General features: G+C 37.8%; 2 protein-coding genes across 2 annotated transcripts; one reads left to right on the top strand and one right to left on the bottom strand.

Moving 5' to 3' along the window:
• On the top strand, window positions 1–17,416 carry LOC113465770. The gene is made up of 2 exons (XM_026820571.1): window positions 1–243; window positions 17,013–17,416. Exons 1-2 carry the CDS (start codon window positions 5–7, stop codon window positions 17,413–17,415), a joined length of 642 nt encoding a protein of 213 aa, XP_026676372.1. The 5' UTR covers window positions 1–4; the 3' UTR covers window position 17,416.
• A 4,947-nt stretch (window positions 17,417–22,363) lies between these two features.
• Window positions 22,364–23,330, bottom strand: LOC103505216. Its single transcript, XM_008469533.2, has one exon. The coding sequence runs from the start codon at window positions 23,328–23,330 to the stop codon at window positions 22,713–22,715; it is 618 nt and encodes a 205-aa protein (XP_008467755.1). The 3' UTR covers window positions 22,364–22,712.
• Between the last annotated feature and the right edge of the window lie 370 nt (window positions 23,331–23,700).

Genomic DNA, 23,700 nt, shown 5'->3' with positions numbered 1-23,700 from the left:
TAGGATGGCTCTCTTCCCCGCGCTGGTTATATGTCTTCTCCTAGCACCCTCCATATCCCTAGCCAACCAGGCACCACCTCGCCAGGGGCGGGGCATCTTTAAGCCCAACACTTACACCGTGTTTGTCGAGCAGAAGAGTCTGGTCACGGAGATCAACCCGTCATCTTGCGTGGTGGTTGAGCCATCCCTGCCCCCCTGCCGTCATGTGAGACAGCTCAGGATTCAACCCACAACCACCACACGGTGAGTAACGAGTTTAGATTTTCCTAGCCCAGCCGAGGCATGTAATTTTATCTTCATTTATTTGAGAATCTTCTTCTTTTTCTTCGCCTTTTCCCGTGTTCAGACGGGGTCGGCGTTTTTCGTCAGCCTCTCAATCAGAATCAGCTCTAACTAGGGTGATTGCTTTGGGCTGACATTTAATTCTGGCTACAAATTTTACGAGTGGATGGCCTTCGCACTCAACCTTTGCTATTTATTTAGCAAGGTAAATTCAGGCTGGTATACTCCCTGTTTAAAGTCCCCCGGCCAGACTTAGCTGGTCTACTCCCAGCTTAGCTCCCCCCAGCCAGACATATTTATTTGAGAATATGACCACATAATAATGGAGCTCTAAGGGAGAGGTAAGGTGGTAGAGAACGTTTCCGGAGTTAATCTCGCCTAGTGGTTACCTTCCGCTCGAGAGTCTATTATTATTAGCTTGGAGGGTTGCGTGTCCTGCCTTGTAAGCGCTAGGTTGCGGCTTCGATTCCCGCCTGGGGGCGGATTTTATCCTTTACAGATAAAGTTCGTTCTCGGAATAGCTGGCCTTCTCCTATCCTGTCTTCCTTCTCTCTTCGCTTTCGGGTCGATAAGAGCTTAGTAGTTACGATTTATTGCCTCTATCAAACCTCTTTAAAAAGTTTGGATAAAAAAAGAACCTGTGTGAAGAGCTCTTTGTCAACCTCGACGCAAATGGTAGAAAGAAATAAAGTGGCTAAATAAGTAAAGAGAGGGATTATTCTATCCGTATTTTATTTACGATGCCTTCAAATTAGGTGGGTTCCCTCCAACACTGGCGAATTTGAAATCCAACGGTGTTTTGCTCATAGGTTTCCAATTCAATAAGTCATACCAATATTGGCTTATCATTCTGAAAAGAAAGCCAAATCAACCCTAAAATATCCATGTATGGGAATTTGGAGAGGTCACCTTAAAAGATGAAGATAAAAGGTAGGAGAGAAAGAGAGAGAGAGAGGGAAAGAGAGGGCAGTGATCTCCATCTCGACCTTTGTTTCACTTGATCCTACGGAATTTCTTGTGGTGAATTTTTTTACCGTGCCAATTTTAGCAGGCTTTGCAAGCCTTCTCCTTCGCTTCTTTGAAATGTTCTTCAATATCAATGGATTTGTTTGTTTCGTGAAATCTTTATCGACATCATGTCTGCTCTTTGTTGGTATGGTGTCAATATGTTTTGTTTTATTCACGGCATGTGGTCTGATACAATTAATATTCCAGATCTTATCGAGAACTTTTTCCTTCCGTTTAATTTCTTCCGTTTCATACGGACACACATGAGGCACAAATAACACATTTACCAGAATGAAACCTGCGCTCCACTGCTGTAGTCGCATTATTTTTTCGAAACATGGAATAATTTTGCAAAGTTTACCCTCAAAAGGAGAAAACAAAGAGAACAAAGAAAGATTAAGTAATTTAGATTTGCGTAGATAGGAAAATTGTTGTGTTGCGGTTAGAATATGTATTTCATGGTTTTATTTTAGTCTGAGAAATTTTTACTCTCTTTTACTACCCAACAACACTAACAAAATCTATAATAATTAGGTCATGCAAAAACTATAAATTTGGTTCAACATATGCTCTAGTATCTACCTAGGTAGGTATGTGTGTACTTGCGGTTAGAATATGTATTTCATGGTTTTATTTTAGTCTGAGAAATTTTTACTCTCTTTTACTACCCAACAACACTAACAAAATCTAATAATTAGGTCATGCAAAAACTATAAATTTGGTGTTCAACATATGCTCTAGTAGGTACCTACCTAGGTAGGTATGTGTGTATCTCTATTTGAAACCAACATAATGAGTAGATTTGGTTAGAATGAGATTTACAAGAGAAATTTTCAATACATCTTCCTCCACTTAGACCTCCTTTTCTTCTACGTACTCTTCCTCTGTTCTCTTGCCCTCTTTTCAACCCCCCAGTTGTCTTCTTGTTTTCTCCTTCTCTTCTTGATTCTTTATATTCACCCTCTTCCTCATTTTCTTCTGCATTCTTGAAAATAATTTGGATATTATAAAATCTTAATGCAAATAGGCTAAAGTAACCAAATACAGGTCGTTAATCCAGTGCCTCTGGAATATTTTGAATTTTTCTGTGATTTCAGCAAAATTGTCTTGGATCTTTCTATTCTTTCTTCTTGTGGAGAGAGTGTCAGTAAAGGGCCCCAAGCGGGCTTCTTTAAGTTTAAAGCCATTACCTACATACAATGTCCCATTTGTATTTATGTTTGATTCCACTCACCACTGTCAATTATATTATTAGGTATTAACTGAAAGATAAACATTGTCTATCAGAAACCCTGTGTTTCATTAGGTCTTTGTTTTATTGTTTTAGATTGCTATCCAGGAATTAGTTTAATCAACAAACTATCAAACTAACTCCACTATAAAGTTCATAATCACCTAAATTAGAGAGGAATGCATTGGGAATTGGGGAGCATTTCTCAAAGTACTTTAGTATCCTTACAACGTAGTCCTATATTTGGGATGTACGACTCATCTTGATTTTTCACATTGTTTAATGTATGAACATTTTTTGAATAATTTAGTCGAGATGATTTCTTCAAGAGAAATCTCATCTTTTACAGGCACTGTTTCATTCATGTAACTCCTTCCTAATCCCTTGTAAATACCCATAGGCAATTTGGATTTTGGGTCCTACTTTGTAAAATCTAAATGATTCAGGGAAATATCTTGCACGACTTGAGACTTCTGGAGTGTTATGTACCTATATGTTCACTGATGAATTCGTCAATATCAAATATTTGATTTACCACAGATTCATCGGGTTCTGCTAGGACTGACGATATTTCATCTTTATTGGCTGAAGTTTCACTAACGTGTAGTTCTATTCTGGATAGCGCGTCAGCGTTGGTGTTAGATACGCCTTTTTTTATAGATGATGTCATAATCATATTCCTCTAGTTTTAAGCGCTAGCGGACAAGTTTGGAGCTGGGCTCTTGGAGGGGCTTATGGTCTGTGACTATGGTAAACTTTCTTCCATACAGGTATGGTCTAAAATTGGAGGGGCTTATGGTCTGTGACTATGGTAAACTTTCTTGATTCAGAGAAATATCTTGCACGACTTGAGACTTCTGGAGTGTTATGTACCTATATATGTGAAATTTTAGAAATTTTAAGCAATAGGTACATGTTTTTCCTTATTACGGACACAATAGGATCTAGCTATATTCCGATGTATAAATATCAGGATCTTCAGACTGAAAACAGGAAGGTTTTATAAAAGAGGAAACAGGGAGAAAATTTTCCTGTTCCACGCTCCGTAACAGGTTCGATATACTTATACTTGAAGAGTTCTTGAAATAAGCCTCCTCCCCCACAACAAATATACTCATAGATAGATCCGTCATCCCCTCTCCAACTTTATTAAACTGTCCCCTGGTACTATTTGTCTTCTGTAAACATAAATTTGTTAATCTCGGAAACCATCGTCTGTAATAAAAACTCCTAAATTCTATTTATTCTTTGCGAAGAGGATCACAAAAAAAACTGAAATCTGCTCCTATAATTAAATTTTGTGAAATTACTTAGCTCAAGTAAAATGCTCGCTCCTTTCCTTTCCTCGTTCTCCCTCTTACACGTTCTCTTTTCCTCCTCCGTCCGTTCTATTTCTTCATTATTTTCCCAAATTGTGTATCTTTGTTTCTTCTTTGCCTTTATGTCTTTCAATTTAATCTTATCAGGGCTTCTCTTCGTATTCTCCTTCTCCCTGCGGACATGATCTTTTGGTTCACGCACAACTTTTACATGCTTTCTTTATGTATTAGGATTATATCATTGTGAAGTTGGGAGTTGCGTACATACATACCTACATGATTCGTTTCTGGGTATTGGTCGTTTCCGACTTTAAGACAACTCTCCAATGTTTTGATAGAAACGATGTCCCGACCAAGATTTTTGGTGCCAGTAGAGCTGTTGGACTTTTGGGTTGTGTGGTTGACCCATGTCTTCCTCCCAGTCTGCCACTATGCTCACCCTTAGCCCAAAGAGCACTCCAATGCGACCAAGGCCTACTGGGACATATGTACATACATACATACTTACACTAGTTCACTAGTTTCTAATGGTACATTGAAGTAAAGAAAACTCGAGCCCGACTGGTATTTGGTTGGGTGACCATCTGTTAGTCACGTGACAGTGGTTGATGGTCGAAAGTAAAATCAATTCGGGGTCCGTGGTTACCTTTTATATATGTATATGTGTTTTTTTTTCTTTTATACAAAACCTTTATAATTATAACTTCAGCAAAACCAACCTTCCCCCTTTTTAATCGAACCCTAAAGATATCCAATCCGTTTCTGTGGCTTTAGGGGAGAGAGAGAGAGAGAGAGAGAGAAACTTTACACAACGTCGCATTCAAATGGCAGACCGCAAAATACAAATTGTACCTACCTATGATGGGAAGAGAGAGAGAGAGAGAGAGAGAGAGAAAGGGAAAGGGAGGAAGGAGAAAAGGAGAGGGAGTCTCTCCGTTTCGATCATTAGAATAAAAAAATCTCGGTATTTTTCAAGAGAAAAATATACAAATACATATTGAATTCGTACTCGGAGGTAGTATCTAGTAAAATTAAGGTTTATGGCTTGCTCCTTCATACCATTCATACCTTTACCAGTTTGTTTTGAAAAGCAGCACGCGATTGTCCAGCTGGTCACCCACTCGGATACCAGCCACGCGCAACGTTGATTAACTTCAGTGATCCTTCGGAAGCCGGTGAACATTTTTTGAATAATTTAGTCGAGATGATTTCTTCAAGAGAAATCTCATCTTTTACAGGCACTGTTTCATTCATGTAACTCCTTCCCAATCCCTTGTAAATACCCATAGGCAATTTGGATTTTGGGTCCTACTTTGTAAAATCTAAATGATTCAGAGAAATATCTTGCACGACTTGAGACTTCTGGAGTGTTATGTACCTATATATGTGAAATTTTAGAAATTTTAAGCAATAGGTACATGTTTTTCCTTATTACGGACACAATAGGATCTAGCTATATTCCGATGTATAAATATCAGGATCTTCAGACTGAAAACAGGAAGGTTTTATAAAAGAGGAAACAGGGAGAAAATTTTCCTGTTCCACGCTCCGTAACAGGTTCGATATACTTATACTTGAAGAGTTCTTGAAATAAGCCTCCTCCCCCACAACAAATATACTCATAGATAGATCCGTCATCCCCTCTCCAACTTTATTAAACTGTCCCCTGGTACTATTTGTCTTCTGTAAACATAAATTTGTTAATCTCGGAAACCATCGTCTGTAATAAAAACTCCTAAATTCTATTTATTCTTTGCGAAGAGGATCACAAAAAAAACTGAAATCTGCTCCTATAATTAAATTTTGTGAAATTACTTAGCTCAAGTAAAATGCTCGCTCCTTTCCTTTCCTCGTTCTCCCTCTTACACGTTCTCTTTTCCTCCTCCGTCCGTTCTATTTCTTCATTATTTTCCCAAATTGTGTATCTTTGTTTCTTCTTTGCCTTTATGTCTTTCAATTTAATCTTATCAGGGCTTCTCTTCGTATTCTCCTTCTCCCTGCGGACATGATCTTTTGGTTCACGCACAACTTTTACATGCTTTCTTTATGTACTAGGATTATATCATTGTGAAGTTGGGAGTTGCGTACATACATACCTACATGATTCGTTTCTGGGTATTGGTCGTTTCCGACTTTAAGACAACTCTCCAATGTTTTGATAGAAACGATGTCCCGACCAAGATTTTTGGTGCCAGTAGAGCTGTTGGACTTTTGGGTTGTGTGGTTGACCCACATTCGGACTCTTGATTGGTTGATTATTAGATTTCTCTGATCTGAAACAGTCAGTGAAAATGAGAGGATAAAATGTGCTTAAAATAAATGAGACACAAAGTCTAGGAACATTCAAGACCTAATCGGTGAAATACCACAGTGAAAGAAAAAACAGTGGTTAGGTGGAAGAGCTCCTAAAGGAGAACCCTGCCACCTAAAACAGCAATAAAAAAGGATTTTTTGGGACTGAGGCGAGGGCTCACCAAGGCTTTGGCACTTTCTGGAAGTCCATGCATCTAGGATGACCAATCAGTTTGTACCCTAAATTTTTGTACCAAATAAAATTTTTCTATCTACTAATAAGGGTTAAGTGGTAGAGAACGCCTTCGGCGTTAACCTCGCCTAGTGGTATAAGTAGGGCCATTGGCTTTAATAAACGCCCTTGGTCACTGCGACCTGGTTGGATCTTTTGTGATCTTTTACCTTCCACTCAAGAGTCCATTATTATTAATACTAACCCATTTTATACTAACCCAGTTTATCTAACTCAGTTTATACTAACCCAGTATTCCTTTCAAATTTCTCTTCAGTTTGTCCCGTCTCCCCGGTTCGATCATTAGAATTAAAAAAAAAAAAAAAAAAATCCGGGTATTTTCCAACAGAAAAATATACATATTGAATTCGTTCTCGGAGGTAGTATCTAGTAAAGTTAAGGTTTATGGCTTGCTCCTTCATACCATTCCTACCTTTACCAGTTTGTTTTGAAAAGCAGCACGCGATTGTCCAGATGGTCACCCACCTGGATACCAGCCACGCGCAACGTTGATTAACTTCAGTGATCCTTCGGAAGCCGGTGCATTCAACGTGCTGCCGCCGCTGGCAAGAGAGAGAGAGATGAAATAAGTTTGTACAGCTAATATAGTACAAAGAAGGAGAGAGAGAGGAACAAAAAACTTTTCCATCTCCTTTCCCCTTTCTCCTGGGTTCGAAAATGTCTTTAACCCAGAAATAATTATACCAGAAACCCCTAAACCTTTTTTTTCCCTCTCGTCGACAAAGTTCAGTTCCAAAAGAGCTATCTGGTAACTGGAACAGAACAGAACCTCTTCAGTGAGACGATGGACCTTTGACAACATGCCCCTCACTTGACTTTCATTTTGTCTTACTGTCATTCAAGTCTCAAGTTGGACTAAAGTAGCTGCTTGGGGACTTTTTTTCTTTGGATCAGGTCTGCGTTCAGTCTTCAGTGAGGTCTGTTTAAGCTGGAGTTCAGTGAAGTCGGTTTCAACCTTTCAACCAGAGATCAGAAAAGTTTTTTGTTTTTTGTAAGGCGTATTGCATACTTTAAGAAGTAAAACGGCGTTCACACAAAATTTCTGCCCGAGAAAAGTGATACCTTCTGAGTTGTGAGCTATGTGTGGGTTCCTGTACTTACCAAACCTTTTTTTTCCCTCTCGTCGACAAAGTTCAGTTCCAAAAGAGCTATCTGGTAACTGGAACAGAACAGAACCTCTTCAGTGAGACAATGGACCTTTGACAACATGCCCCTCACTTGACTTTCATTTTGTCTTACTGTCATTCAAGTATCAAGTTGACTTTTTTTCTTTGGATCAGGTCTGCGTTCAGTGAAATCTGTTTAAGCTGGAGCTCAGCGAAGTCGGTTTCAACCTTTCAACCAGAGATCAGAAAAGTGCCATTTTTTGTAAGGCGTATTGCATACTTTAAGAAGTAAAACGGCGTTCACACAAAATTTCTGCCCGAGAAAAGTGATAGGTACCTTCTGAGTTGTGAGCTAAGGGTGGGTTCCTGTACTTATCTCACGTATAGGTAGGTACATCAGAATTTCTACCATGGTACGTAACTACGTACAGTCCAATAAATGGTGGAGAACTGGGGGGCCCATTTCAGAAAGAACCGCTCACACCTCCCGCAAGAAAAAACGACACACGTGTACAGTTCTTTGTTTTTGTTTTTTTTTTTTTGTTTTTGTTTTGTTTTTTTTTTTTTTTTTTTTTTTTAGGGGGAACTAGTGCCATAAGTTCGTACTCCGAAGTCTTTTCAGCACTTCGAAGTTGGAAATGGGCCCCAGGAACGACGTAGGCACCTATGTACATTAGAAAGCTGGATTCCTGCCAGACAGTGAAGAGGCGATATAGGGTTTCGATATTAGGGAGAACTTTTTCGTCTCACTCAAGATTTCTCATCACGTAGTTATCAGAACAGCATCAGCAGTAATATCATGAGCGGAAGCATGAACAATGTTATTATTAGCAGATCAGCAGTACCGCGAGATGCTGGTCCTATTTAATCCCCGGGTCTACAGTCCCATGTTAATTTCATGTTGGTTAGTGTCCCATGTTAACTTCACCTAGTTATCAGAACAGCATCAGCAGTAATATCATGAGAGGCAGCATGAGCAATATTATTATCAGCACTATTAGCAGATCAGCAGTACCGCGAGATGCTGGTCCTATTTAATCCCCGGGTCTACAGTCCCATGTTAATTTCATGTTGGTTAGTGTCCCATGTTAACTTCACCTAGTTATCAGAACAGCATCAGCAGTAATATCATGAGAGGCAGCATGAGCAATATTATTATCAGCACTATCAGCAGATCAGCAGTACCGCGAAATGCTGGTCCTATTTAATCCCTGGGTCTACAGTCCCATGTTAATTTCATGTTGGTTAGTGTCCCATGTTAACTTCACCTAGTTATCAAAACAGCATCAGCAGTAATATCATGAGAGGCAGCATGAGCAATATTATTATCAGCAGTACCGCGAGATGCTGGTCCTATTTAATCCCCGGGTCTACAGTCCCATGTTAACTTCATGTTGGTTAGTTTCAACAGGGTCCCTTGTTAACTTCGTGTTGGTGAGTGTTAACAGTCCCTTGTTAACTTTTTCATGTTGGTTAACATTTCGATGTTAAATATCTGATTATCTGTGAGTGAGTGAACATCATTTGCGCAAAAACAAAATTATCATCAGTGGGTTATATTATAGACATAGACCCAAAACAGTTTTCATTGTCCTGTTTTGGTGGATCTAAATCTAGGGCTAAAAGAGATTTTTGATTGAGAACTGTTCATTTTTAGACCAAACTCTTATGAAACAGAACTTGGGGGGAAGTAAAAATAAAATAAAATAAACACATCAACAACGGAACAATTTGCTCATTATGTTAAGATCGGTGCATTGGTTGGCGGCATTTTACCGCTTTTTGGCGGTTTTCGGTCTAGTTTAACAATATCTCGGGAACGGTATGAGCTAAAGACTTGAAATTTAGTATGTAGGTCACAAATGTGACAAGAGATGCAACAGAAAACGTTAGTTAAGATAGGTGCTGCGCTTGGCGGTATTTTGACCACTTTTGGACGGATTTCGACCGTTTTTGGCGGTTTTCAGCTATACCGATGGCGGTATTTTGACCGCTTTTGGACGGATTTCGACCGTTTTTTGGCGGTTTTCAGCTATACCAACTAAACGGTTAGAGATATGGTAAAAGTCAGGGTAAAGTGAAAATGGAGGTGGAGGCGAAAGCGGAAGTGGAGGTGTAAGTTCACTCCAACCTAACCTAACCTAACCCAACCTAATCTAACCTAACCTAATGGAAGTGGAGGTGGAAGTGAAAATGGAGGTGGAGACGAAAGTGGAGGTGGAAGTGAAAGTGGAGAAGAAAATGGAGGTGGAAGTGAAAGTGGAGATGAAAGTGGAGGTGAAAAAGTAGGAGGAGGCAAAAGTGGAGGTGGACATGAAAGTGGAGGTGGAGGCGAATATGGAGGTTGAAAATGGAGGTGGAGGTGAAAGTGGAGATGAAAGTGGAGGTGGAGGTGAAAAAGTAGGAGGAGGCAAAAGTGGAGGTGGACATGAAAGTGGAGGTGGAGGCGAATATGGAGGTTGAAAATGGAGGTGGAGGTGAAAGTGGAGATGAAAGTGGAGGTGGAGGTGAAAAAGTAGGAGGAGGCAAAAGTGGAGGTGGACATGAAAGTGGAGGTGGAGGCGAATATGGAGGTTGAGGTGAAAATGGACAGGGGGGGCGAAAATGGAGGTGGAGGCAAAAGTGAGGGTGGAGGCGAAAGTGGAGATGGAGGTGAAGGCAAAATTTAAGGTGGAGACGAAAGTGAAAATGGAGGTGGAGGTGAAAGTGAAAATGGAGGTGGAGGCGAAAGCGGAAGTGGAGGTGAAAGTGGAAATGAAAGTCTCCAATGCATTCTACTTTGAGTGCACTCAAAAAAAAAGTAATTAACATAAAGAAGAGGACGAAACGATAAGTTGATAACCCAACCTAACTTAACCCAACCCAACCCAAGGCAAAAGTGGAGGTGGAAGTGAAAGTGGAGACGAAAATGGAGGTGGAGGTGAAAGTGGAGATGAAAGTGGAGGTGAAAAGAGAGGTGGAGGCAAATTGGAGGTGGACGTGAAAGTAAAGGTGGAGGCCATGTGATCATCAGCAATCCAGGTTTTTTTTTCTTTTTTTTTAATTCAAGTTTTTGTAAAGTTTCAGATATGACGAGCTGAACTTGTATGCTTATTAACTTAAAAAAGATGTACAAGTACCCACATAGCTGTGGTCTGGAATTTCCGCCATACACTAAAATCCGCTATCCCACTTCTGTCATATTTGCCCTACAATAAAAGACAATAATATACCGATAACAGCAAGCTTTCCACCTTATTCAAATATTAAATATGCAAAAGATGTACCTACAAACGTCTACCTGTAAATAAAACAATAAAATAACTAAATAATACCTTTACCCAAGTAAACGACTTTCCCCACGAGACTGATTTGAAGGGACCAAGGAGGAGGGGTTTCATTTTCATGAATTAAATGCATCAGGAAGCAATGAATCGAAGGATAATGAAGTAATGTATGCAAGACTTGAAGTAAATGCTCATATTGTGATCATCGTTCCTCTTCATATTACCTCGTCAGTCCCAATGGACAAATACTCGTATGTAACAGCCCATTCACGCTATATGACTTTTTTTTCCTGATGGATTTTCAAGATTTTTTTTCCTGATGCTGATGACCGATCACTTTTTTCCCTGATCACTTTTATTTTACGAGTCGTCCACTTGACTGTCATTGCAACCTGAACGAGAAAAATGGGATGGGCTTTCGCTTGTTCATGTAAGATTTTTCTTTCCCCGACCATCATCACAGCCTCTTTCAAAACAATACCTAAGTATTTGCTCATGTTCTTTGACAAATAGAAATAGAACGTACCTACACCTAAAAAAAATCTGATCTTTCCGGATCCAAAGAGGTAGATAATTAACTCGCACCAGTTTTATGATACCTGCAGTGAGTATACCTATAATATAATATTTCTTTCCCCGACCATCATCACAGCCTCTTTCAAAACAATACCTAAGTATTTGCTCATGTTCTTTGACAAATAGAAATAGAACGTACACCTAAAAAAATCTGATCTTTCCGGATCCAAAGAGGCAGATAATTAACTCGCACCGGTATTATGATACCTGCAGTGAGTATACCTATAATATAATTATTCTCCTATATAGCCATACGAGTAGGTACAGAGAACTACCTTCATGATGTGCTCTCTCCCGTACCATGAACTTCAATCAAGCGGAGCTAATTGAATATTTTCTCATGTCCAGGACTGTGAAGAACAAAAAGGAAGAAGAAGACGAAGAAGAAAGAAAAAGAAGAAGATAACAGAAAAAGACGAAAGGATAAGGGGGAGAAGAAGAAGAAGGGGGAGGAGGAGGAGGAAGCCGAAATAGGAGAGAAGAGGAAGAAGGAGTAGAAAGAGAAAAAGAAGAACAAAGAGGAAGAAGAAGAGGAAGGAGGAGGAAAAGAAGCAGGAGGAGACAAGGAAGACAGAAGAAGAAACAGAAGATGGGGAGGAGAAGGAGGAGAAGAAGAAGAGGAGACAAAGAGTGCCAAAAAAGAAGAAGAAAAAGAAGAAGAGAAAAAGAACAAAGAGAAAGAAGAAGAAGAAGAAGAACAACAAAGAGGAAAAAGAATGAAGCAGAAGAAGCATTGAAGTAGGTGGAGGAAGAGGAGGAAAAGAATACCTAGCTAATAAGTAGGATCTAGGATTTAATTTGATTACCTCACCGGGCGAGATTATTTCTGGACTTTCCGTCGACAGGAATTCAATTTATGCAGGAAAAGAAAGAGAATTCCTATAGCTCCATTGAATTTTCCTTTAATTAACTGTATGTGTCAGATACAGAGTGTAACAAAAAGGCCAGTAAAACACCAATTTTGTATTTAAAAAAAAAAAAAACAGACTGAATTTTTACTACTTCAAATCTTCAAAACAAATACTTTATTTAGTCTGCATCAGCACCCGCGATGGCATATTCCACCCCAGCAACCTCGGACATTTAGAGACCTAACACTTGTGGTCTTGTGGATTCGGTTGTGTCTTTTTCCTTATTCCTTGAGGACAATAAATCTATTATTTATTAACACCCTGTATAAATAGGTTATGTAACAGACCAGACGTGGGTACATACGTTTGCCTATTGATTTTCTCCACATAAGTACATTCGATATACAACGTAGGTATACAAGTAGATAGTAGGTAATTAGGCATACAGATTTTACGCTCCCGATGTTTGGTGTCCATGTCCATCCTAATTTTGGGTCTTTCCCGTCTTTCTGGAAATCTATTTAATTTTCAATCCCCTACATATACTCGGAACTAAAAATGAAAATTGGACTATAGGAAATATCTCTAAACACGTACCTACTCTACCTCCTTAAGCTGAAGGAAAGTGTACGAGCATAGTAGTAGGAAAAACCTATTCCTCAAATAATTTTCTCAGGTAAAGTTTTGCCGGACGGTACCACCGAAGTCATTTATGAAGGATGTTGGGCAAATGGAAAGATGAACGGGCCTGGACGTTGGTTCATCTCTGAAAACAAAAAAGAAAAAGTATGTGAGCCATCCAGAAGAGAACTCAAAACATCGTTAAGTGATCTCAAGAAAGATATGGATTTACCGGAAACGAAAATTACCCACTTTATTCAAAGCGATACCAATAAGCCGCAAGCTGTCATGTTCAACCACACTCCAATCCTTATTTTTCAGACGACAAGGTCGACAAGCATTCACTTCAAAAAACTTTGGATCGAGCTTCATCAGATTTGCCCTATACAAGGTCTCCAACAAAGGCTCCATTGATAAGCAACCAGATATCATTCAAAGAGTTGAAACAAATCTACAACGAATTTCAAAATCGAGTTCGCGAAGGGAAGAAGACCAGAGAGATTAGGAAAGAGAGGTTCCAAATGGATTTACGTGGGAAAATTATTGTACGAGTGAGTCAGACAAAATGAAAGGCTGTTTGTAAGATCTCCTTTTTCTCCAACAATGAAACGAATCTCCGCCATTCTTGTAGTTATAAAGCTACGAGGATAAAGGCCTAGGAATTTAATATGTTTTACTATAGTTTGTACGAGAATTGCATCAGATAAAGGACCTACCTAAAGAAAAACAATATTGCCCTATTTGCCCCAATTTATCAAGAAGATTCTATCGCAGATTCTGGTAAGCAAATTAAACCAACCTATCCACTGTAAATTTCTAACAACATGCTAAGAAAGGCACGTCCTAATTCTTTTACTACCTTTTATAAAAACCATTCCCATTGAATTCCTTTGTATACTCGTACATGCTACTTAAAGAAGTTCTGTGGGAACACCTGGTAAACGGTAAGTTATGTCTCTGCGAGGTAAACCCATTTAGAATAGAATATACTCGTACCCTCCTTATACCTACTGCCAGAATGAGAAAAGTCCCTTTACCTACTCCCGTAGTCTAAACAAGGTCCTACATATGTATGCCGATCTGCTGGTTGTCTTAGAAGCCATGTTAAATAAGCACCAAATCACCAACACCAACTATTGTCAGTAGGTGCTAACTGTAGAAAGGAAGGGAAGTGGAGCTTCTCTAGGTTCCATGGAGAACACGCTAGGTTCCAATATTAATCTACCTGGCTGAAACTGAAGATAGATTTCAACCAATATTTGGATTTTTTCCTTCCTTTTTACTTTTTTCCATCTAATTCTAATGAAACGTCAATAAAATTCGTCAATACAAACAATTTGGACATGTTGATTACATCACTTATTTTTTTGCTTTAGAGCTTTTTTGTTTGGAGCTTAATTGAAAGAAATTGAGCCCTGCAGTATTATACCTATCTTTCAATATAAGGTCAATTTAATTTGATAATTGAATTTGGTTAGATAATTTCTTTCGTTCGTGACTTCTTTTATCCCTACAGAATCTGACAGGTGATCTTTAATTTGTTTTGTAAATCTGTATCAAATGCACATCAGGTATTTAATTAAGAAATTTTTAATGAGATTAGAAGGGATAGAGGGGATTCAAGACCAATCTTTATATTATTTATGGCATTTGTTTCTTGATGGTTGCGAATTCTGCAGAACTTTTGCTAAACCTTATTCAGTTGGCAAGTCAAAATATTATTCTTTCCTTTATTTTGACTTGCCAACTGAATTAGGTTTAGCAAAAGTTCTGCAGAATTCATGCCATTCTTCCTTCCATAGCCTAGATAGCCACCTTGGTGGAAGCACGTGTAGTGTGTACTTACCCTAATATTCTGTGAAGACCCCGTTTCTAAATCTGATAAAATTCCCAGTTCTTCAGGCTCCATTCATGAAGTGTTACGGAAATTTTATAGGTTATACCTAAGTTATTGGTTTTGACTTTTTGAGTGGAATCATTCCAACCCTAATACAAGCTTTCTATATTTTATTGCTGTCAATAGAGATGGCGGGGGAAGTCGTTTCCTTGCCGTTATTAAAACGCTCCATGACGTCTATAAATATCTCTTTGCCGTGTTTCTCACTTCCTTCTTTTTCATCAGATCCACTTTCCTCTATTTTTTCTCGTCTCTCTTCTCATTTTTCAAAGATATTTCAGTTGTGTCTATTAGAATATTTTCTTCCATGCACACTTTCATTGTATTCACCATTTCATATACATAGGTACTTACTTGATGTGAGTAAGTTATGGAAGTTGGACTTCTTTGTGAATTGCTGGAATCACAAACATCGAGTGAAACCATTGATTTGTAGGTGAACAATAAAGAGGAAATGTAGAGCTCAAGGATTTCAGTCAGGAACATGCCCCTCGCTTGCTGCAATTTGTACCACTCAACTGCCCCCTACAACAATGTCCAAGCACAAATGGAAGAGACCACGTACTTTCAAGTGGAGACATTTTCACACAAATAGATAATGGGCTGAACATCAAACATCATCTCCACATGCTTCTTCAAAGAAATCCACAAAAAATTTCTCCCACAATGGAGAGCAAAAAAGGCTCTTACGATGTTGTTGTCTATAAAAACAAAAAAGGAAGTATTATAGGAAGGAGAAGGAGAGGAAGAGAAATTGTACCTAATACAAGCTTTCTATATTTTATTGCTGTCAATAGAGATGGCGGGGAAAGTCGTTTCCTTGCCGTTATTAAAACGCTCCATGACGGCTATAAATATCTCTTTGCCGTGTTTCTCACTTCCTTCTTTTTCATCAGATCCACTTTCCTCTATTTTTTTTCGTCTCTCTTCTCATTTTTCAAAAATATTTCAGTTGTGTCTATTAGAATATTTTCTTCCATGCACACTTTCATTGTATTCACCATTTCATATCAGGTACTTACTTGATGTAAGTAAGTTATGGAGCACATCAGTTATCCGTAGCATTATTATATTTTTCTACACAGCTGAATGCGTTTTTTGGGTGGATAACTCTGGAAAAAATTTTGTCAATCAAAGGGAATTATATCATTGGGACGAACAGACAAGACTGCAAATTATGCACGATGACAACATCGTAAAGACAAGTTCTCAAATGCAGTTCAATTCGTAATACTTGAAGTCCCATTCCTAATTCTTATTCGACTTTAATAGGTATAATGTATAATTCTGAATTCATGATAACAGCAAAATCCTAGGACACTTGGCCAGTAGGTTTAATGAGACAACCAGACAATATCGACATTAGCTATGGCTATGCTGTTTAATCAGCAGGCCGTTCTCTTCCCATATAACCAACTTAAACTCTAATTATGAAAACTACCAATATGTGTACATCAAATTTCAGTGAGTGAAGATATATGTACCTAAAGAGGTTCTCTGAAAAATGCCATTCCTAAAGATTCATGAAGTGTTACGGAAATTTTATAGGTTATACCTAAGTTATTGGTTTTGACTTTTTGAGTGGAATCATTCCAACTTTTTTTTTTTTATTGCAGATCAAGATTCCTTCTTCATCTTTATATTTTTTTGTGGTCTGGTCTTCGTATTAGGTGTAGGTTACGTTCGATGTATTTTACTACCTATTTGAGATAAAGAATACTCCTAATGAGGTCAACTTTTGCCTTATTGGACAAAAAATTATATGCCTCACGAATTTCGATTTTTTTGTGTCATCAAAATTCTTTTATAACTTTAACTACCTCGATATGCAGTTTGAATAAAATCAATCAAAATAATTGAATTCAAACACCTACATATTTTGTCCTTAATAGGTACATATTTTTTAGGGATGTATATGTAGGAACATGAATTTCATATGGGTATACGTAAAGAGGTATCAAGGAGTACTCTTATGTACCTATTACGTATTATCTACACTACCTATATTTTTTGTGCTGTAGAAGCAGGGTCTTTCCCATTTAAGGTACATAACTTAATTTATCAAAGCCAATTTTATCCATCGCCCTTTCAGTTGTTCTGTTGTTAAATGAACCATCCTTCTCTGATTACAGAATTAAATTTATCTAGGTGAAATAATCGGGGAACGATGTTTGTGACAAGCATTTAAATATGCTTAACACAATTAAAATTCCTAAAATTCCTTTACATAACTTAATTTATCAAAGCCAATTTTATCCATCGCCCTTCCAGTGTTCTGTTGTTAAATGAACCATCCTTCTCTGATTACAGAATCCTTCAAACACACGCACCCACATTGGTTCAAGACATTGATCAATCTGTCCATCAACGTGGCGTTGGAGAAGGCAGATTCTTCTGGCATCTCACTGGAAGTCAACCACCAGTTCATCAGGCCAAAGAGAAGGTCGGAAAAGTCGTCGAACCTCAAAAGAAAAGGCCATGGGACGGTTGGTTCAGCTTCAACGATGACGTCACAGTCACGCAAACCATCGTTCATCATATGACCAAGAAAATTGAAGATCCCAACACTGTTGTCAAGTTTTCAGTCAAAGGATGTGAGCCTACACGGTTGCCGTTTGATCTACCTCAGTGTAATGATACTGTTATCAGCAGGACTAATGCTGACATCGAGAGCGCTAGCATTTCCAAGGATATCCATTATGTTCCTGTGTAATAATAACAATATCACTATCTGGGTTAACCATCTGAGGGCGATTTCATGATGAGCTGGTTTTAATTAAAAAAACAGTAATGTGACTTTAACTCTCATGAACCCCAGTAACATAAAGTGCGAGTGCCAAAAAGGAACAAAACTTGTATCTATGTACCTATTGTTGTACCTTTCAACGTCAAGTGAAGCTTCTACGAAGCTGCTCTACTGTTGTTATTACACTCCATTTCTTTACGTTATCATTTGATTTTCCTCACGAAAAAGAAACAAGTAGACTTTCTCCTCTCTATGTACCTATTGTTGTACCTTTCAACGTCAAGTGAAGCTTCTACGAAGCTGCTCTACTGTTGTTATTACACTCCATTTCTTTACGCTATCATTTGATTTTCCTCACGAAAAAGAAACAAGTAGACTTTCTCCTTTTCTTGTTCAAGTTCTTTTATTTCTTTATTTATATCAAAGTTTTCTTCAACCTAAACACGAAGGAGAATATTTTCTGCAAAGTTTGCACTTCAGCTAATAGTTGTTTCAGAAAGAGGAGATAAAAAAGAAAGCTCTTCTTCAGAGAACGTTAAACTCTTCTCTTAGGATATAAAAGAAGAGATTTTTTCCGATTACTTTATGGGATTCTTTTGCAGCATCACATATCCGAGGTATTTCGATGGTATTTCGAATATAATCGATTTAAAACTCTTTTCAACGCCACAACAGGACGGAATAGCGTAAAGAGAGGGAATACATTGTTTAAACCAATTGGGATGAGGGCCTGGAAACCTGGAATGGAATATATTTTCCTTATTCTTAACATATCCTGCTCAATCAGGAGTCCTATTCAAGGAGGATAATCAAGGCAGGTAATAGGTCACGCATGTATAACATTCCATTTTATTCTGTTCTACTCTCTTCATTTATTCTCTGCCACTTTCTGTTTTTAGTCCTTTGGCCACTTTCTGTTTCGAGAACACAAAATAATACCGACGCGACGCGATGAAGAATTTGTAGGTACCTAGGCTCACGCTTTTATCAGTGTTCTTGGAGTAGATTCATACATATTTCTGGACATGGTCTTCACTTGACTCATTAATGTCCAGAAATATGTATGATATAGTACTTGACACATACCTCCAACTCAACAAAATTGGAGTAGATTCGTTTTATCTCTTTCATACTATCGTTTTCAGTCCACAGCAGGACTAGAACTTAGAACGTGACTGAAATGATGGTGAATCTCGATACCCCAGATGGAAAACCCACTAGGCCCCAATTCCCAATTCTTCATTGATGGCCTTGAGGACGTAAGAGATATACGGAAATGACAGAAAAAGAAAGACAGATAGAAAGCTAATTTCGTACGAAGAGAAAGTGAAAGAACTAGAAAGAGGGAAATAGAAAGAAAGAGAGAGGGAGAGGGAGAGAGAGAGAGAGATTAGGAAAGAGAGGTTCCAAATGGATTTACGTGGGAAAATTATTGTACGAGTGAGTCAGACAAAATGAAAGGCTGTTTGTACGATCTCATTTTTCTCCAACAATGAAATGAATCTCCGCCATTCTTGTTCTTGTAGTTATAAAGCTACGAGAATGAAGGCCTAGGTATTTAATATGTTTTACTATTGTTTGTACAGAGAAAGGACCTACCTAAAGAAAAACAATATTGCCCCAATTTATTAACAAGAACAAAGAACATGAGATTCTAAATTCGTAGTTTTTGTACGAGTACAATTATACAGAGTGTCTCAAACTTGACATGTGACAGCACAATAATTATTTTGGTCCCAAAATGGAACTTATGCAACTCCTCATTCATTTGGATATTGAACAGCCACATGTCTCTACACTCCACAGTACACATGTTATTAGTTTTGGGCCACAAAAAAATCACATTGCAGAAATGCGCTTATGAAATCAACTTGGAATTTCAAATGTGTGCTTTAACCGGCCGGTCCATAAGGCAAATGACGAAAATATTTGGATACCATAAAAAATACACCTCAGAGCTGTATTTAATAACGGAAATCGGGTTGGTAATAACTAATAACAAGGTAGGTACTAATAATGTGACTATGTATAGGAAATTAGGAACCGGTAGGTGAATGGACTTACTTAATACTTATGTTTAATTATTTACGTTTGAGGAACACAAGTAATAATAATTTAAACTTTAGCAAGGGACTGTACAACAGTAACGAAGAGAAACGAATCAGTCCTGACGCGACGGTTCACTGAAGTTAAGTGATTTGGAATAATCAGCATATTGAAATCGATCTGATATTTCGAATTTCCTGATCTCGTATGCTGAATAGTACAGATTGTCAAATACCCAACAATTGGATAAGTAACTTAGAGAGATTAAGCCAATCTGTTGACATTTTTAATTCGACTATATTGATGCCAGAATACCTCTCAAAACTAGTTTACAATTTTACATGCAAAGATCATCTTCTTTGCGAGTCGTATTTTAACTCCACATGTATGGGATTGTACATAACTAATTAGTTTTTATAGCACACATTTGAAATTCCAAGTTGATTTCATAAGCGCATTTCTGCAATGTGATTTTTTTGTGGCCCAAAACTAATAACATGTGTATTGTGGAGTGTAGAGACATGTGGCTGTTCAATATCCAAATGAATGAAGAGTTGCATAACTTCCATTTTGGGACTCCCCAAAATAATTATTGTGCTGTCACATGTCAAGTTTGAGACACTCTGTAGAATTGTACTCGTACAAAAACTACGAATTTAGAATCTCATCTATTTTACTTCGGATCTCATTAGTGTTAACTTTAAGTTCAGTGTGTCTTCACGTTCCAAATCTTGTTTCTGGTTGGTACATATATGCTTTCACCTAACTACCTATCTTAACATCTCCAGAGTGCATCCATTGTAACTTCCATCGTGATAAAGGCGCAACGTTTGTGCATGGATTACAATGTCGTTATCGAGGATTTAAGTCATATTAGTAGATGATTATGATTCTACATACATCCCTAGTTCCTACAAAGTAACTTTGTTATCTTCTACGCGCCAACTTACAAACATGTGAAGTGACTGAGATTTTCGAAGAAAATATACACCTAAACTTCATCACAATCCCACTTCAAAATAAAGTTGAAAATGTTAGGTCTGTAGATATAATAGGCACATGTAGTTATACCTATATAAATCCAGGTCCTGAATTTCAAATGGAGATGGAGGTTACTAGCGCTGGGACTTGTTTGTAGTTTGGACCTCATTATTTTCATTGTCATCCATATGACCTTTATGTCCAATCTCCATTGATAATTTTTGAGATGGCGTTTTCAAAAGACTTACCTACTAGATTATTTCAACAGATAAACCAAAGAGTGGGGGAAGCTTTTAATTGTGAAACTTCACTACATTTAGTACAGGCACTTCAAAGACATACCTAAGTATGTACAACCTTGTAACTGTTTGTTATCTGTACTTTTAAGCTCCCTGACATTTCTTTTAAGTATTTGTATCATGTCAGTGTTTGTATTTAAAAAAAAAAAAAAACAGACTGAATTTTTACTACTTCAAATCTTCAAAACAAATACTTTATTTAGTCTGCATCAGCACCCGCGATGGCATATTCCACCCCAGCAACCTCGGACATTTAGAGACCTAACACTTGTGGTCTTGTGGATTCGGTTGTGTCTTTTTCCTTATTCCTTGAGGACAATAAATCTATTATTTATTAACACCCTGTATAAATAGGTTATGTAACAGACCAGACGTGGGTACATACGTTTGCTTATTGATTTTCTCCACATAGGTACATTCGATATACAACGTAGGTATACAAGTAGATAGTAGGTAATTAGGCATACAGATTTTACGCTCCCGATGATTGGTGTCCATCCTAATTTTGGGTCTTTCCCGTCTTTCTGGAAGTCTATTTAATTTTCAATCCCCTATATCTGCACCCCTTTGTTACATCCTGATATATCTAATAGTGTTTTCCATATTCTTCCTCTACTTCCCCTGTCTACTTCTCAGTAGCGTATCGTGAGATATTCAAAATGGGAAGCTATAGGTAAACCCATTTAGAATAGAATATACTCGTACCCTCCTTATACCTACTGCCAGAATGAGAAAAGTCCCTTTACCTACTCCCGTAGTCTAAACAAGGTCCTACATATGTATGCCGATCTGCTGGTTGTCTTAGAAGCCATGTTAAATAAGCACCAAATCACCAACACCAACTATTGTCAGTAGGTGCTAACTGTAGAAAGGAAGGGAAGTGTTTCAAAAAACTTACCTACTAGATTATTTCAACAGATAAACCAAGATATAATAAGGTATGACATAATTGACGAATCTGGGTTCACCTACCTATATTTCTCTTTCTCGAAGATTTCGGAACAAACGCTATATTCAATCATGATTCAGAAATGCCATTGTCAGACTTTAGAGTACGAGTAGATTGTTTAATATATCCCAATTGTGAACATGCTTAGCGATTGTGTACTGGCGAATTTCATTGTATCATGACTCCTTTAAGGTAACTATTGAATAACAGTGTAGACAAAACTGGCACGGAATAACATTGGACCTCTAGCATTTCTCTCGAAGAACAAGTCTATTGTTAGGTGCAATTAGGTAACTGAAGTTGGACTTCTCGAAGATTTCGGAACAAACGCTATATTCAATCATGATTCAGAAATGCCATTGTCAGACTTTAGAGTACGAGTAGATTGTTTAATACCTATATCCCAATTGTGAACATGCTTAGCGATTGTGTACTGGCGAATTTCATTGTATCATGACTCCTTTAAGGTAACTATTGAATAACAGTGTAGACCAAACTGGCACGGAATAACATTGGACCTCTAGCATTTCTCTCAAAGAACAAGTCTATTGTTAGGTGCAATTAGGAATTGCACCTAACAATAGACTATCAGTATCTTGGAATGGTTTTGTACTATGAGGAAAAGGAGAAGGAAAAAATATTTTGGCACAAAAGAAATTCGTTATCTACTAACACAAAAAAAAAGAAGAAACATCGATTCCGTCGGTAATGGATTGTTCACAAACATAATAAATTCATAAAACTAGTGGGTGGTAAATTGATGACCGGACTAACCTGATTCCTACCTACGGATTTTGTCATGAAACGGTGTCATCACACATTTGAAGTTGATGGACACTATTTTTAACATGAGTTTATTGATAGGTAATATAGATTTACCAAAGTCATGGCTCAATTTGTTCAATATTGACAGACTAGTTTCTACGTATTGCCTAATATCACAAGTTACTATAGCAGTAATGATGGCACCTAATACTCAACCTCATCTTTCAAAACACTCTAATAACACGTTGCATTTGCCAATCAGTGAATCGACATTTCTTGAAAACTTCTTTACACTTCTTCGGATCTTTGGACTTGTATCCCACATCGGCAGCTTCTTGGAATATAGCCCTTGACCGGCTATCCTTTTGATTTGATTTCATTTTGATCAGTTTCAGAATGGTGCTTTCGTTTTGATTAAGGTCTTTATTCCTGGTTGCTAATTGACACACGAGTCTCCTTGCACATTCGTTTTGATCAAAGTACAGAACGGTGTCAAAGTTTGGATGAACGTTGAGAGATATATCATCCTCGTCATATCTACCGTTGTATTTGTCATCAAAGAATTTGAAAGGATCCAAGATTGGTTGATCTGGATCGCGGAACTGATCAAACAAGGGATCATCTGGGATCGATCTCTTCCAGAGACCTAGTAGTCTGCCGGCCGCTTTCACTGCTTTCTGTGGATTCCTTATTTTGTTATAATCTTGTGCCAGTTTGTGAAGGAGCCAAAGGCCAATAAGCCCCATGCCTGCCATGAGTGCCAACCTTATAAAATGATATCCCGCTTTGGCCACACCAGCTAGGAGTAAAACTAACAAAGCTATTGTCCAACTTCGTAACATTTTGGTTTAGAACTTTTTTAGATACCTATGTAAATATTGGGATTAAGAGTTGATTTGATGAAAGGTCGTTTTAGTCATAAGACATATTGTTTTTCCATTAAAATTTTGAATTTCGGATATTGGATTAGATGTAGGTATACTGAATTATAGTCTCTTGGTGGTTTTATTGTTAACTTTTAAGTTGATATTCAAACTGTAATTATTTTGAAAATTCATTAATAAAATCACAAAACGAACTTCAATTTGTAAAAAATTCGTTATTTCTGCACTTTATTATTATAAATCCCCGTGAATGATCTTGAGGCAAGAGAAAGGGAGGCAGAGAGAGTTGGTATTTTTACTTTTTAATGGAATGCAATCAGAAGTGGAA

This window comes from Diaphorina citri, unplaced genomic scaffold (genome assembly GCF_000475195.1).
Source record: "Diaphorina citri unplaced genomic scaffold, Diaci psyllid genome assembly version 1.1 scaffold157, whole genome shotgun sequence".
NCBI lineage: Eukaryota > Metazoa > Arthropoda > Insecta > Hemiptera > Psyllidae > Diaphorina > Diaphorina citri.
This window is presented reverse-complemented; position numbering and strand designations above follow the sequence as displayed.

Bases quoted from the DNA above. Each gene is read 5' to 3' on its own strand.
- LOC113465770 (XM_026820571.1), top strand. From the start codon at position 5: ATGGCTCTCTTCCCCGCGCTGGTTATATGTCTTCTCCTAGCACCCTCC. The intron at 244-17,012 runs GTGAGTAACGAG...CTCTGATTACAG, and splicing joins CAACCCACAACCACCACACG to AATCCTTCAAACACACGCAC.
- LOC103505216 (XM_008469533.2), bottom strand. From the start codon at position 23,330: ATGTTACGAAGTTGGACAATAGCTTTGTTAGTTTTACTCCTAGCTGGT.